The sequence below is a fragment of the Quercus lobata genome, chromosome 2 (assembly GCF_001633185.2).
Source record: "Quercus lobata isolate SW786 chromosome 2, ValleyOak3.0 Primary Assembly, whole genome shotgun sequence".
Taxonomy (NCBI): domain Eukaryota; kingdom Viridiplantae; phylum Streptophyta; class Magnoliopsida; order Fagales; family Fagaceae; genus Quercus; species Quercus lobata.
In genome coordinates, this window is record NC_044905.1 from 71,137,704 (window position 1) to 71,152,722 (window position 15,019).

A 15,019-nucleotide genomic window follows, 5' to 3' on the forward strand; every position below is an offset into this window, starting at 1 on the left:
TTCTTCATGTTGCCTAGATGATTAACATAACTTTTTCACTCAGTCCTTACCCTACATGGGTCCAAATCCCTATCTACATGCTACATATTAACAAAAGTAAACATCACTTTTTGCCAACCTAAAGTCTCTGGTTCGGACCTTCGGGTCCTCATCATTTTTCTACCCAATAATTCTCTACCTACTTTAACTCTTTACTAGTTCTTACATTCCTTAATGCATTCAATTTGCTTTTACTGTGAAAGATGTAATCCAAGCAAGGAAGCATTCAAAACACACGTAGTCTTGACATTAGCTTTTGGTTTTTTTAAAAAAATAACCATAAAACACATTCTATATAAGTTAGACAACGTTTGAAACATATTGCATATCTAACAATTCGAGTTCAGTAGACTCGATTTACCCAGAAAGGTGACGTGGACAAAGTACAAAATCGAGTTTACTGAACTCGATTTCTGTACATAGAAATCGAGTTTATTAAAATCGATTTCTATGTAAATCAAACACTCATCCTCTGCTCAAAAAATCCAGAGAACGAAGAAGAGAAGCAACGGAGAGAGTTCAAAATGAAGAAGAAAGAAGCAACGAATGAAACCCAAGCGCCGATTCTGACCAAACCCAGGCGCCTGAAGCTTCATCGTTTTTGCATCGTCGCGGCGGCGAAAGCTTCATCGTTTTTGCATCGTCGCGGCGGCGATTCTGTCCAAACCCAGGCGCTTGAAGCTTCAGGCGCCTGGGTTTGGTCAGATCGACGCTTGGGTTTGGTCAGAATCGCCGCCGCGACGATGCAAAAACGATCCGATCTCTGCGTTTTGCATCGCCTGAAGCTTCAGGCGCCTGGGTTTGGTCAGATCGGCGCTTGGGTTTGGTCAGAATCGACGCCTGGGTTTTCATTCGTTGCTTCTTTCTTCTTCATTTTGAACTCTCCGTTGCTTCTCTCTTCTTCGTTCTCTGGATTTTTTGAGCAGAGGATGAGTGTTTGATTTACATAGAAATCGATTTTAATAAACTCGATTTCTATGTACAGAAACCGAGTTTGTTAAACTCGGTTTCTATACACAGAAATCGAGTTCACTGAACTCGATTTCTATGTATAGAAATCGAGTTCAGTAAACTCGATTTTGTACTTTGTCCACGTCACCTTTCTGGGTAAATCAAGTCTACTGAACTCGAATTGTTAGATATGCAATATGTTTCAAACGTTGTCTAACTTATAATATAGAATGTGTTTTATGGTTATTTTTTAAAAAAAAAACCTTAGCTTTTACACCTGCACTTCCTTTCCCCATTTTATTTCTTTTGATTTCTTTTTATAAAGATTCCACCTTCATCAATATCTAAAGCAAGGGAAAAGAAGCCTTGTATTGAACAATTATTAGAAGCAAATGAAAGAAAAAGTGTTTCTTTCCCGACTCCATAAAGCAAACCCACTAGCCATAACATACCTTTCCTATCTCTTAAGCCCATTGTCTTCCTTCTCACTAAGTTTAGCATCCTAGCTTGTCTCCTTCACCACCAAGAAAATAACACTCATTGGTTCTTCTGCATATTAGGAGCACATCATTGTCTTCTCTCTCATTCATACTCCCAATAGAAATTTCATAGTCTCCTCCATATATCTCCTTTTCATTTCAAGCAAGAGAAAGAGAGAGAGAGAGAGAGAGAGAGAGATGGGTGCAGATTGGGGGCCTGTCATTGTCGCGGTGGTTTTGTTCATTCTCTTGTCACCAGGGTTGCTGTTCCAACTACCAGCAAGAGTAAGGGTGATAGAGTTCGGGAACATGAACACAAGCGGGATTGCCATTCTGGTTCATGCCATTATTTACTTTTGCATACTCACCATCTTGATCATTGCAATTGGCATTCACATACATGTTAATTGATCCAAACTATGTAACTTTTCTTTGTAACTTTTCTAATTTCTCTTTTCTTTGTAATTTTTCCTCTTAATGTTCCTTACTTGGCTTCTTGTTAAGTGTTATGCGGATGCCTAGTAGGTTTGGTTCTCATTAAAAGAGAAATCCATAAATTGTCTTATTTGGTATTGGTAGTGTTCCTTTTTTAAAGATGCACTGAATCACTGATTTGGGTTTCAAATTTCAAACAAATTGTTGAAGTCTGCAGTGTTCTTTTTTCTAAATGCACTGATTGTGGATTTCAAATTTCAAACAACTCAATTGTCTAAGTCTATCAAAACTCCAGGGGCATTAGGCAGGGTTAGGGTGTTGACATGAACACCTGACCTGACAGCTCAATTGTTGAAGTCCACAACTACATCTTGGTCAAGATGTTCACATGAACACTTGACCTGACAAAAAAATTTTAATGTAACATGGGTTGTAGACTACCTGAAAAAGAAAGTTGAACATCTAGATAACAAGCCCATTAAAAATAAAATTTGATCCTCCAAAATCTTGGGCCCTTGAAGATTGAACCAAAAAAAATTGTCCAAACAAATACAAATCAGCCCAAACAAGAACACAAATTAGCCCAAAAACTTTAACAAAAAATTAAATAAAATACATATAATCAGAGTATCCCTCCCGAAATTCACAACAACAACAAAAAAAACCTAATACGGCAGGGTGTCCACTGTCCAGTGCAGCCATTTGAATTAGAGTACACCTTAATCCTTATTACCCTCTGGTGACTCTGAAACACTAGAAACGGGCTGATCCGCAACTCTAGCCACAACCCCAAGTGCACTAACCTTGATTTAAGCCTTAAACCCAAATGGGTTCAGCTCTGATCCCTCGATTTTTCAGCCATGACTTGGACCATCAAGATTTCAGCTAGTATCACTTTAAAGCAAAACACCAAGCATACCCATGTTCTAAAATGAGGGAAATACAAAACGAAATAAATTATTTGAATATGGAATACTATTTAAAATTTAGATAGAGGTGGCTACCAATTGCCAAATATCTTTGGCTTTACAAATACTGCAGTATGAGCTGGGGATAATACATACAGAAGAATGGATTGATTAGATTCTTGGGAGGGAACGTGTGCGGGTCCTATTAACTACGTGCACAAAAGTAACGAGGGGGAGGTGGAATTTGGGATTTGGGTAAGTTTTAGACTTTGGGGAATGGGGGGTGAACAGTGAGCATAGAAACTTGAATATATCGACGATTATTCAGTCCAAAAAAAAAAGGGTCATTGCGAGGTGACTGAGGTCTATTGGTGTTTTAACTGTTAGTGGTTTTTTCCTTTAATTTTTTTTAATGAATAAACACTCTATTAAAATAGAAAACGCCCGGAATAACACTTAGAAGAACTGGGCCTGAGACTGTCTCTATCCAAAATCCAAAGGCTGGACAATTGGAGGCGATAAGAAGGAGATGGGGACCAGCCCAATCCAGAACAAACAAAAGGACAGCCCACTAAACTAAAAGATCGGCAGATACATTGCTCTCAGAAATATCTACATTTACAAAAGATAACCAAATTAACTATTAGTGGTTTGACAACATTATTTTATTTATTCGGTATATTTTAATTATTACTCTATTAATGCTTGCTTTAGTCTTTAACTTAATTTGTTGAAATTATGTGTTACATTTTGTACAAATACATATGTAATAAAACAATGCATGAATGCTTTATTGAACGTAATTAATATAACGGTTAAATGCCTAAGTTGAATATGTTGAATGAACTTATAAATTTTACTTTATTCTTTTATGTGTATTTGTGTGTTTAAAAACTTCACTTATTTGCATGTTTTTCTTTTTTTGATATTGATATATTCATTTTTTTTTAATTCAATTTTGCTTATTTTAAGTTTCTTAATAATTGCCTTAGAAAAAATTCCAAAAGCCACCACTTAAACTCTTACTAAACTAAAAGAAAAAACAAAAAAATAAAAAAACAAAACAAAACAAAACAAAAACAAAAATAAAAAATAAAAAAACAAATTTGTTGATGTTTTGACTTATTGGTAAAGAGTAAACATTATAAAGTAAATGATAATAGATTTAAAACAAAAATAAAAAAACAAATCTGTTGATGTTTTGACTTATTGGTAAAGAGTAAACATTATAAAGTAAATGATAATAGATTTAAATCCTATCATATCTCTAATCCACTAGTGACTACCGTAACTTTGTTGATCAATCCTTACCCTGCATGAGTCCAAATCCCTACTCTGCAAGCTACAGTACATAACAACAAAAGTTAACATTATTTTTTGCCAACCTAACGTCTCTAGTCTCTAGTTCAGAACCTTCAGGTCCTCATCATATTTCTACTCCTCCCATTATTCTCTACTTTTAATGTAAATATGTCATCCAAGCAAGGAATTAAGCATTCAAAAGAATCAAAACACAGGTAGTCTTGACACCATCACTACAAGAATATAGCCTATTTGCGAGGGAAATGAAGTCCTGTAGTAAACGACTATCAATTAGAAGCAAATGAAATAAAAGATGTTCCTACCCATCTTCATAAAGCAAACACAGTATCATAATATACCTTTCCTCTCCTTGAAACCTGTACTCACTTCCTTCTCACTACGTTTAGCATCCCCGTCTCCTTCACCATCAAGATAATAACTCTCACTCGTTCTTCTACATATTAGTTGCTAGCACATCATTGTCTTCTCTCATTCACACTCCAAGAGAAATTCCATAGTCTCCTCCATATATCTCCTTCTCAATTCAAGCAAAAGAGAGAGAGAGAGAGAGAGAGAGAGAGAGAGATGGGTGCAGATTGGGGGCCAGTCGTTGTCTCCGTAGTTTTGTTCATCCTCTTGTCACCAGGGTTGCTGTTCCAAATACCGTCAAGAGTAAGGGTGATAGAGTTCGGGAACATGAGCACAAGCGGGATTGCCATTCTGGTTCATGCCATTATTTACTTTTGCATAGTCACCATCTTGATCATTGCAATCGGCATTCACATATATTCATGATCATGATTGGATCCAAACTATGTTCACCCCTATTTGTTTTGATCTTTTTTTTTTTTCCTTTCTAATCTTCCTCATCAAGACAGGGATGTTGTTCTAATTTCTCCTTCTTTGTAACTCTAATGTTCCTTACTTGACTCCTTGTTTAGTGTTATGCGGGTGTCTAGTAGGTTTGGTTCATATTAAAAGAAAACTCCATTAATTGTCTTACATTGGAAAAGAAAGAAAAATAAATATATACAGCATTGTATTTTAGCATTACTGCTCTTACGACTTATAAAGACTCCATTTCACCTGTAATTAAGGGTATCACAGAAATAGGAGTAACACTGTTTTTTTTTTCTATACGATTGCTAGTTTGGTAGTGTTCTTTTTCTTCTTTTTCTAAATGCATTAATTGTGAGTTTCAAATTTCAATTAACTCAATTGTTAAAATTGTTAAAAGTCTTTATCTTCTAGAAAACCTGAGATCAAACCCGGCCTAAACAAGTTAAAAAATAAATAAATGAACTCAATTGATATTTTTGAGCCTATCGTAAATAGCAAGCATTATAAAATAAACGCTATAAATTTAAATCATATAATGTAACATGTGCATACTCATCCTGTGAGATCTCACCCGTAGTTCATAAACTCAACCTCGGATGCAACAATGGCACTGGAATTAAGGTTTGGTGCCTATTTAATTAGTTACCAAACTAACAAAATTTCCAAGTCCCAAGTCCTAACACGTGAGGCAGAGATAACCAAACCCAATTTACTCTAAATAAATACAAAAGTCCACAAAAGTAAACTCGTCCAATCACAAGCTAAAAAGTTACTCCATATTTCACCGGCATTGCTTTTAATTTACAAATTTAATATAAATTCAAATCATAATGAGATTGAGATATTATTTTTGGATTTAAGCTTACTTTTCACTGTTGTTTAGCTTTAGCATGTGATTTTGGACTAATTTCAACACCACGAGATGACATATCATTATCAATTCAACTCAAATCAAAATCACTGTTAAAACTGTAATTTATATAGTAGCAAAGAGCAATTTAACCCCAGTAAATATAATAAGTTACTACATTAACACAAGCAAAAAGCTACATTTCCAAATCAAAGAGATCTGTGCTTGTACATGTTTGATAAACCAACTTACCAAGTATTATGTTAATATATAACTGAGGAAAAGAATAACACATACACAGATCTTGAACAGAAAAAGCAAACCCCCTGAGAAGGCCAGTGAGACAACCGGGTTTAGCCGGTGTAGATGTGGACGTGGAGAGCTAAGATGAGGATAGCATAGATAGCAAAGAAGATGAGGGTGTGGATAGCTATAGCCTTGCCATTAGTCTTCATGCTGCCAAACTCTAACTGTCGGTTGTGACCCGGTAACTGAAAGAGAAGACCCGGTTGGAGGAGCACGAAGAGTACCACACCGATTAGTACAGGGGCCCAGTCAGCCATTTTTTCTCAAAAAATGGGTTATGTAGGGGCTGTGGGTAAAGAGAAGGTGGTAGCTTTTAGGCAACGCAGATAGATGAAGATGAGGACGATGGAAGTGAGAGAAAGCTTTTTTTTTTTTCTTTTTTCTTTTTTGTGGTGGTAATATTAGGCTTTTTTGTTAAGCTCAATAAGTCAATAGGAATAGGATTGAGTTTTATTGTTTATTAAATTATTAATAGTAGAGTGAGTGAATGGGTGAGTCACTAGGGGATGTGGATGGGGCTTTGTCTGCATTGGGGCACATGTGACATGTGAACTCATGTAATGATGGGTACTGGGGAAGTCCAGAAGGAAAGGGCCTCGGGCTTTCACTTCTTCTCTGTTAAAAATTTAGGGAAATTTTTCGTATTTCATTTTATATTTTATCCCTTATAACTTATTATGCATTCTTTATTAAAAGAAATTATTACAAAATAATCAAAAAGTTTAAAATTTAAAAAAAAAATAGAAACTTGACAAATTATGAACGGTAGAACATGAAATGAAATATAAAAAGTGGTAAGATTCCTAATCATGTTTGATTGTACAAAGAGAAGAAAAAATACAAGTTATGAACGGTAGAACATGAAATGAAATATTAAAAAGTGGTAAGATTTCTAATCATGTTTGATTGCATGAAAGAGAAAAAAAAAATAAGGGAAGGAAAAGGAAAAAGAAAGGGGAAGGAAAATACTCATATGTGTGTGTTTAGATATAAGGGTGTCCCTCCTAGCTTGGGATCTTGGGCTCAAAGATGTTATTATCGAAAGTGATGCCCAACTAGTGGTCAATGCCCTCACTAAGCATGGTCCTCCGCCGAGTACCATCTAGAAGGTGATTGAAGGAACTAAACTAGATTTGTGCTATTTCAACTCATGGAAGGCAAACCACATTTGCAAAAGTGAAAATTCTGCCACACACCTCATGGCTAGACATGCCAAGTTAATCTCAAATTGTGTAATATGGGTGGAGGATACCCTACCCATAATTGCTAATCAAATTCAATATGATGTAATCTATATGAACTCAAGTTCCGATTAATGAAAGTTTGTCAAAGCTTTTTATCAAAAAAAAAAAAAAAGATATAAGGGTGTAAATTCATGTTAACATGTCGTGTTCATATCGTGTCAAGGTAGGGGTATTCAACTAAATGACTCAACCTAAACAGAACTCATTTAAGGGCATCTTCAGCAGCTTCTCCAAATTTTTGTACTATTTGGGAATGAACAGTGAATTTTACATTTTAGCTATCCACTTTCTAACAAATTCTCTATCTCATTCTCTATCTCATTTAAATATTATTTCTTCATTCTTTTTTTATTCTTTCTTTAATCTTTTTTAATCTTTCTTTATTCATTTCCACACAATCACACCAATGCTACTGCCGTTGTCACCACCACGCCACTACCACTGCACCACAAACCCACATCAACCACAACCACCACCACCACAATCACCCTACCCCCCACAACCAACACGGCAACCCCCCACCACTACCACCACATTAGTCACAAAACCCAACCACTCCCACACCCACACCCACACTTATCCAACCCACCACCACTAGGAAAAAAAAAAAAACCACCGCCACAACACAACTACCACAAACCACAACCCATCAACCACTACCATGCAATCTCCACCATCAACAACATAACACACCACCCATACCCAAATTAATTCAACCAAAAAAAAGACCAAAACGACCCAAGGCCAAAACTCATCATCAAAAACCGATTAGAAATCCATCACCACTCACGACCGCGCCAATCTTGTCGCTGCAGCAACCACTTCTCCACAAAAACCACGCCACAACAACCACGCCGATCTGATGGGGTTGTCTCCTTGCCAATTTGAGTGAGAGAGAGGAAGGAAGTGTTGGTGGGTTTCGAGTTTGAAAAGGTCAGTAGAGCTTGCCGGAAGTGGTTTTCTGAAGATTTTGAGGAAGAAGCTAATGGTGTGACCGTGGCGTTGAGGAAGAAGCTGATGGTTTGGATGAGAGAGAAAGAATAGTAAATTAATACCACTGTTCAATTTTTTAAGATAAAATAAGGGAATAGAGTTGCTACAGTGTTCTCTAAATTAAGAGAAGTATTGTCGCAACTTCAAAAAAAATTTAGAAAAGTTTTGTGTTTAGAGAACCGGTTGGAGTGTGAAGAGTAGCATTTTATCTCCAAAAAATAGAGATACAGTATTTGTTAGAGATGCTCTAATAATCATATCATGATCCTTCATCCTTAACATGACTTGTTAATGAAACAAGTTGATACGACATGACTAACTTAACACTCTTAATATTAAACAAGTTGGGTTGACATAAATACACTCATTTCACTTGCTTCAAAGAAGCAACTCATTATATTCCAACATGTTTGACTTGATTAATATTGTTTTAAATTTAATACAAACTCATAATATTAAAATACCTATTAAGTATATAATTTGAAAGTTAACAATAACATCAAATACTTAATGAGATTAAATTCTGTAAGGATGTGGTATAAAACTCATGATTTATCCTTCCAATCCCAACATACCACATTATCTTATCACATATTTAAGAATAACACAACCACTCCTAATCAATTCTAATACTCATATATAAATCCAACCAAATTAGGAGTTTATTGAGATGTTATTAAGTGTGGTAAAATGTATTAAATTTAAAGTAAAATACTGATGTGGCAATATCTTATTGGGTGGTATAAAACATGGGTTTAACACCCCATCCTTACCAAATTCAGACTTATACTTAAAATATATCATTTAGAAGTTCATATTGAAGGGTTTAGAGATTTAAGGTTTCAATTATACCCTTTAATAAGATTTTATAATTACTCACTTTTATTTTTAAGTTTAAAATAGGCTAGATATAAAAGGTATTTGAAAAATCTAAAATAAAATGACTATTTATTTGTTATACATGTTAAACGAGTCATTTCAAGTTGATACGAATAAATTAGTATGTTAAAGTATCAATTACGGGTCAACATGCTTGTGAAAACAATTCTTACCCTATCATTTTCAATTTGACCTGAACCTGCTAAGATACAACCCTAATTCATAAAAACTCGTGTCGTATTTCCGGGTCTTGTCAAATATTGACACCACTATATAGATGTAGAGGAAAGAGAAAGAAAATAAAAAATAAATAAAAAATATATTATTTTACTATTTATCCTTGTAAATTAATAATTAATTATGATGATATGAAAGTAATTTCACAACAAATTTATAACTTTCCAAGAATATAATAGTAATTTTATGGATTTTGAGGGAAAGTAATAAAAAAAAAAAAAAAGTGGTAGGACCTACCACAAGTTTTATAGTACAATTAGTTGATATCTCCTAGTATTTCCAACGAAAACGTTCAGGTTCAAATCCTCCAACTGTCAAATTATCAACAAAAAAAAGTATTGGGATCCATGAAAACCATTTATCTTCCTTTTTCCTTTCTCTCATGTCTTTCCTTCTAACTAAACAATGGAATTTGAGTCCACTCTTCTCCCTTCTTTCCCATTCTTTCTAACCAAACATACTTTTCTCTGTTACTATAAATTAAATCCTTTTTTTTTTCATTTTTAATCCCAAATGTTATGAGTAATGACAATCTAAACATTATGTTCATATGTGTTAAAAATAAATGAAGAATTTGTTTTGGTATTCAGTATTTCAATTCGACTCTTCAAATATCAATTTTATATTTTCTTATTTTCATTTTAAGTTTTAATTTTTAATATTTTCTCTTTACCAATGTCCTTTCTCTTTCTCTCTCCATTATGTTATGCACGCATAGGGGTGAAAATCCAACCCACTAGCCTAGTGAAACTAGCCCAACCTAACGTCTCAAATTGGTTTTTGTGGGTTGGCGGGTTGAGTTGGGTTAGAATTTTATTTTGACCCTCAAGTTGGGTTGAGTTCAAATTAATATTTTTTTGACTTTTTCCAAGTCATCTAATCCAACCCAGTCCATCATAATAGAAGTTTATTTTTCTACTCCTATTTTAATTTTTTTAGTTTGATTTATTTTGATATTTTAAGGGTTTTTTTTTTTAATAGAATCGATATCTTGAGAACTAGATATGATGAAGATGGATACTTGTGATATAATTTACGTATATTATATGAATTGTAAACCATTTTAAATAATTAATGAAAGTTCAATTTTTTACATTAACCCTTGACCCAACCCACATGAGTGGAGTTACATTGATATCTACATATGATGAGTTGGGTTGGGTTAAAAACATCTCAACCTACCAAGTTTGGGTTAGGTTGAACAAACCCTCCAACCCCACCTAGCAACGCATACACACCCCAAAATTTATGCACTATTTCCCTTGCATAGAAAAAGACAACCATGCATAGCAAACAATGTTGTTTTAGCTAATAGGCACCAATCAAAAATTTCTTTCCACTAGACAAGTTGCAATAGCGGTGATTTTTTATTTTTTATTTTATTTTTTTTATATATAGACATAGACAAAATATTTAGATTGTCATGATTTATTTTTGCAAAGTTGGTCATTTGATCAATTCTAACTTTTTTTATTTGAATTTAAAAAAAAAAAAAAAAAAATCAGATTCAATACTACCATTGCCATTGAAACAATTAAATTTTGATGATAGCCGTGCTCCATTAAATAAAATTGAGACCTTGGAGTGTGGGCAAAAGAGACAAAAGCAAGATTGCCCATGCCTCTTAAAGCAAACATTCACATAGCCATCTCAAATTTCTTAAGTCTCAACCCAAAGGTGAGAGAGCAAAACGGTGCTCCTAGCCTCCCCTTCCATATGCATAAAGCCATTTCACTGGACCCACTTCCTTATTTCAAGCTATTTATTTTGACCAAACCCTCCCCCAAGCCTCTAGCCTCTTTTTCAAAAGAATGCTTATAATAAACTTCTACAAGCGTGACGTGAGCAAAAATGGACGGTGATGATGAATTGTGACCCAACCACGTTGTTACTTAAATGCTGTAATTGATTGCAAGCTGCAAATCATGCATCCACTCAACCCACTTGTGAGTTTGACAACATTAGAAAATGATTCTTTGCCTTATCCAACGGCGCAACTAGAAACTTTAAATAATTCAAAAAAAAAAAAAAAAAAAAAAAAAAAACTAGAAACTTTAAAGAAAACGAAAAAACTCAAAAGAAGGATAAAGTGACCGATTGATAACGTTAGATTGGTCTTATTATGTTCTTGCTTTAGGGGATTCCTATTCTTCCTCCTATATGGTCTTGAGGACATAGTAATAATATGGTATCCAAAGCCCTTTTAATACTTTTTATGCCTTTGTGATTATTCTTCTTTCTTCTTCTTCTTCCTCCTCTTCTGTGTTGGAAGGTGAAGTTTTGGACAATTTTGTAAGGCTGAGAATGAACGATTGGGCTGCACCACTCATAGCTGCGGCACTGTTTGCACTTTTGTCACCAGGAACACTGTTTCAAATGCCCGGAAAGAATCAGCCACTCGATTTAATGGGCATGAAGACTAGTATTGGCTCCATATTTGTGCACACGGTTCTCTACGGTTTGCTTCTTATTTTGTTTCTTGTTATTCTTAACATTCACCTCTATGTCTAGGAAGCAATAGGCTTCTACTAGGACAAAGAGTTTTATGCTATATATATATATATATATATATATATATATACTATTTTTGTTTTCTGCTTTTGGTCTATGTAAGCTCTCAAGAAATCAGCTTTTTGCTAATGAAGGGATTATAATTATCATTCAGTCTCCCACAATTTTCAGCAGGGTTTGTCAAGCTAATCATTACTATGGGAAAAGAGATTTACTTTGCCATTCATGATAGAGTCATATAGAGTTACTTGTCGCATGGTTAGAATGTTTCTTGGGCTAGCAATTTGAGTAAGAACTAAGAACTAGCAGGAAGACAAATCACAGTGTGGTATTTCAAAAGATAATGACAAATAATTAGCAATAACCTCACTTGATATGTTCTTTAGCAAGCATCGGTTTCTGAGAGACCTTGTTGTTTTGGGAACAGGTACAAATATAGGCAGGGCCGCAGGGGATTTTTATATGCTCCTAAGCCTTTGAGCTCACTAACGGGTTATTATTATTATTTTAAAAAAATAGCCTTATTAATGAGTACCTTTTATTTTTATTTTTTTTAACCGTTTAAAAATACTACATAAATATCTCATCCTCCCCTCAATATGCTCTAAACTCTTGTATTCTCTCATCCAATTAATTTAAAATATGAGTAGGTAGGTATCATCAAGCTCAACTCACCTGGTTATTAATGAATATTTTAAGAACACAAAGTTAAATTTCATTTAATAATTTTTTTTTACTATTTTTAAAAAATAAAGCAAATCATTTAAAAGAAAAGCATACACAACCAACCAATACTTTAAGTTTTGGGTGCAAAATAGATGAATCATTGCAATTTTTTTCCCCAGTTAACATGTATACATTGTAACATGTAATTAAACATTTAACATGTGTGCATTATAACTTATAATTGAACATTTGATACTTTTCTATATTTGCCTTTGGCACGCTCCTTAATAAGCCTCCGTAATATGCCTTTGTTCAATCTAAATAAGATTGCCAGTAGCCTAATACTCTTAGTAAAAATAAGGAAAATTATCATTGAGATGTGCTTGCTTATCCTAAATTTAGCCTTTTATTTTCACATTAATATAAACAACTGGTCTAAATCTCAAACAGGAAACACATATAAGCGTCAAATTTTTGCATTGGACTACAAAACTGATCCCTCAACTCCCAAATCCAAGAGTCAAAAACTTCATTAATAAAACATTTTTATTGTTGGGTTTGACTTACCTCCAGTATTTTTTTTTTAACTGGAACCTCTTTTTCTTTTAATGAGAAACTGTCACATCAACCCGTTAACTAAATAGAAAGTGGAGATTAAAACACACTATCACTTGCTATTGTGTATTTAAAACAAAAAGACACCTCCAGTTAAAAAAGTACTAGAGGTAAGCCAAACCTATTATTGTTATGTTTGCTTTCACCATATGCGCTAGTCTCAATACAAAACTCAGTGTTTCTTAATTAAACCTGCCATTTTGGCCTTCAGAACCGAGGAAACAACTTGATAAGGTCTCCTCTCCAGTCTTTCCTCTTACTGATTTATTGCTAAATCCAATTATGCATGAGATTGAATAATGAACACACACCTTATTTATGTAATTGCTATCCTCTCAACAAGATAAAATCGCCAACACAATTACAGGAATGAATCTTTGCTAAATTTGTCTGTAATACAATGGGAATGGAAGCTAGCCTATTGTAAGATATAGAACTTTTTATGTGATCTTTATAATGCCAGATCCTTTCGGATCACTCCAAGTACGCTTACTCACTCACAAAGAGATTCATCAATGAATTTGAAAGGACATCCTCGAGCAAAACGTTTACAGTCACATAGTAGATATTGATCAGTGAACCAAAGGGCAACAAACAACGTATATTAAATTCTAATAAAATTAAGAAAATTCTTTACCTTAAAATTGACAATCATATTAGCCAAGATAAAATTCGAACAAATGATTTATGTCAAATTGCATATCATCCTGTGTTTGAAATTCGGATGAGTAATTAAGAACCATATATACCAACCAGTCAAACACAAAACCATTTCTAGTTAATGGTAGAATTCATGGAGAATTTGCAAGCTTGTATTCAACTAAATTCATTTATGACTAACTCTCAATAATTTCAATCCCATTAAAGATACAGAGGACATGATAACAAAGAGCAGAACACAACAATCTTACTAACTGTGAAACTTGTGGATGTCGGGTGTTGTTTATTGTGGGGGGGCTATGCTATGAGCCGATGTACATGTGAATCCCAATAGCTAATAGGAAGATGCACATGAGAGCAAAGTAGATGATGGAATGAACCAGTATGGATGCTCCACTTGTCTGGAAGTTGCCAAACTCTATGAATCGGCCTTTGCCCGGAATCTGAACCAGCAAACCTGGAGTGAGCAATATGAAGAGCACCACTGCCACAAACACCGGCCCCCAATCAGACATCTTCTTCACCTTCTCTCTCTCTCTCTCTCTCTACCAGATCTCTTTTGTTATCTCTCTTAAAAGTCTTTTGAGTAGGCAAAAAATAGACTAAAAGATGATTATAAAATGTGGGTTTTGCTTTGGGAGAGAGGAAGAGACAAGGAGTTGATGACTTGGAAAGTGAACGTTACAGCATCAAGCTATACCCATTCACATTATACACCTCACACGCACTACGGTCAAGGAAACTTCGAAGTAACACTCATATAGTACGTGTATTATTGAATTGATCCTAGCAAAACTATTAGTTAATCCGAAAAATAGGTAAAAGCTTGACGTATTAACCTCTTTTTTCCATAATCTCGTTGCTTTTGAGAGGAAATTAGACTTTGTGGGTGAAAAGCACTTTTTATGATTGCTCATGAGATCAACATTCTAGTGGTGACTTTCGTAGCTACCCCCATGAGCAAGCCACTACTATGTTTTAGCAGTTTGATGTGGGACCAAATTACGAGCCAGTTGTGCAGTCCAAACAGATGACAGATCTATAGTCTAATTTGTCGGTTATCTAATAGTTCATACTGGAAATGTGGATGTTGTGGCCGCAAAC

General features: G+C 34.5%; 4 protein-coding genes across 4 annotated transcripts; 3 read left to right on the plus strand and 1 right to left on the minus strand.

Moving 5' to 3' along the window:
* The first annotated feature begins 1,334 nt into the window (after nucleotides 1–1,334).
* Nucleotides 1,335–5,060, plus strand: LOC115978224. Its single transcript, XM_031100240.1, has 2 exons — nucleotides 1,335–1,667; nucleotides 4,692–5,060. The coding sequence occupies exon 2, from the start codon at nucleotides 4,700–4,702 to the stop codon at nucleotides 4,907–4,909; it is 210 nt and encodes a 69-aa protein (XP_030956100.1). The 5' UTR covers nucleotides 1,335–1,667; nucleotides 4,692–4,699; the 3' UTR covers nucleotides 4,910–5,060.
* On the plus strand, nucleotides 1,642–2,081 carry LOC115978223. The gene has a single exon (XM_031100239.1). It carries the CDS (start codon nucleotides 1,668–1,670, stop codon nucleotides 1,878–1,880), a length of 213 nt encoding a protein of 70 aa, XP_030956099.1. The 5' UTR covers nucleotides 1,642–1,667; the 3' UTR covers nucleotides 1,881–2,081.
* A 923-nt stretch (nucleotides 5,061–5,983) lies between the features above and the next one.
* LOC115969839 lies at nucleotides 5,984–14,636 on the minus strand. The gene is made up of 3 exons (XM_031089464.1): nucleotides 14,219–14,636; nucleotides 8,145–8,368; nucleotides 5,984–6,372 (listed from the first exon to the last, which is right to left on the minus strand). Exons 1-3 carry the CDS (start codon nucleotides 14,428–14,430, stop codon nucleotides 6,158–6,160), a joined length of 651 nt encoding a protein of 216 aa, XP_030945324.1. The 5' UTR covers nucleotides 14,431–14,636; the 3' UTR covers nucleotides 5,984–6,157.
* Nucleotides 11,575–12,129, plus strand: LOC115976422. The gene has a single exon (XM_031097689.1). The coding sequence runs from the start codon at nucleotides 11,768–11,770 to the stop codon at nucleotides 11,972–11,974; it is 207 nt and encodes a 68-aa protein (XP_030953549.1). The 5' UTR covers nucleotides 11,575–11,767; the 3' UTR covers nucleotides 11,975–12,129.
* Nucleotides 14,637–15,019: the final 383 nt, after the last annotated feature.

Coding starts and splice junctions, on each gene's coding strand:
- LOC115978223 (XM_031100239.1), top strand. CDS start 1,668: ATGGGTGCAGATTGGGGGCCTGTCATTGTCGCGGTGGTTTTGTTCATT.
- LOC115978224 (XM_031100240.1), top strand. CDS start 4,700: ATGGGTGCAGATTGGGGGCCAGTCGTTGTCTCCGTAGTTTTGTTCATC.
- LOC115976422 (XM_031097689.1), top strand. CDS start 11,768: ATGAACGATTGGGCTGCACCACTCATAGCTGCGGCACTGTTTGCACTT.
- LOC115969839 (XM_031089464.1), bottom strand. CDS start 14,430: ATGTCTGATTGGGGGCCGGTGTTTGTGGCAGTGGTGCTCTTCATATTG. Junction 8,369..14,218: donor CACATGTACATCGGCTCATA/GCATAGCCCCCC, acceptor CCAAACCATCAG/CTTCTTCCTCAACGCCACGG. Junction 6,373..8,144: donor GCGACAAGATTGGCGCGGTC/GTGAGTGGTGAT, acceptor CCATTTTTTGAG/AAAAAATGGCTGACTGGGCC.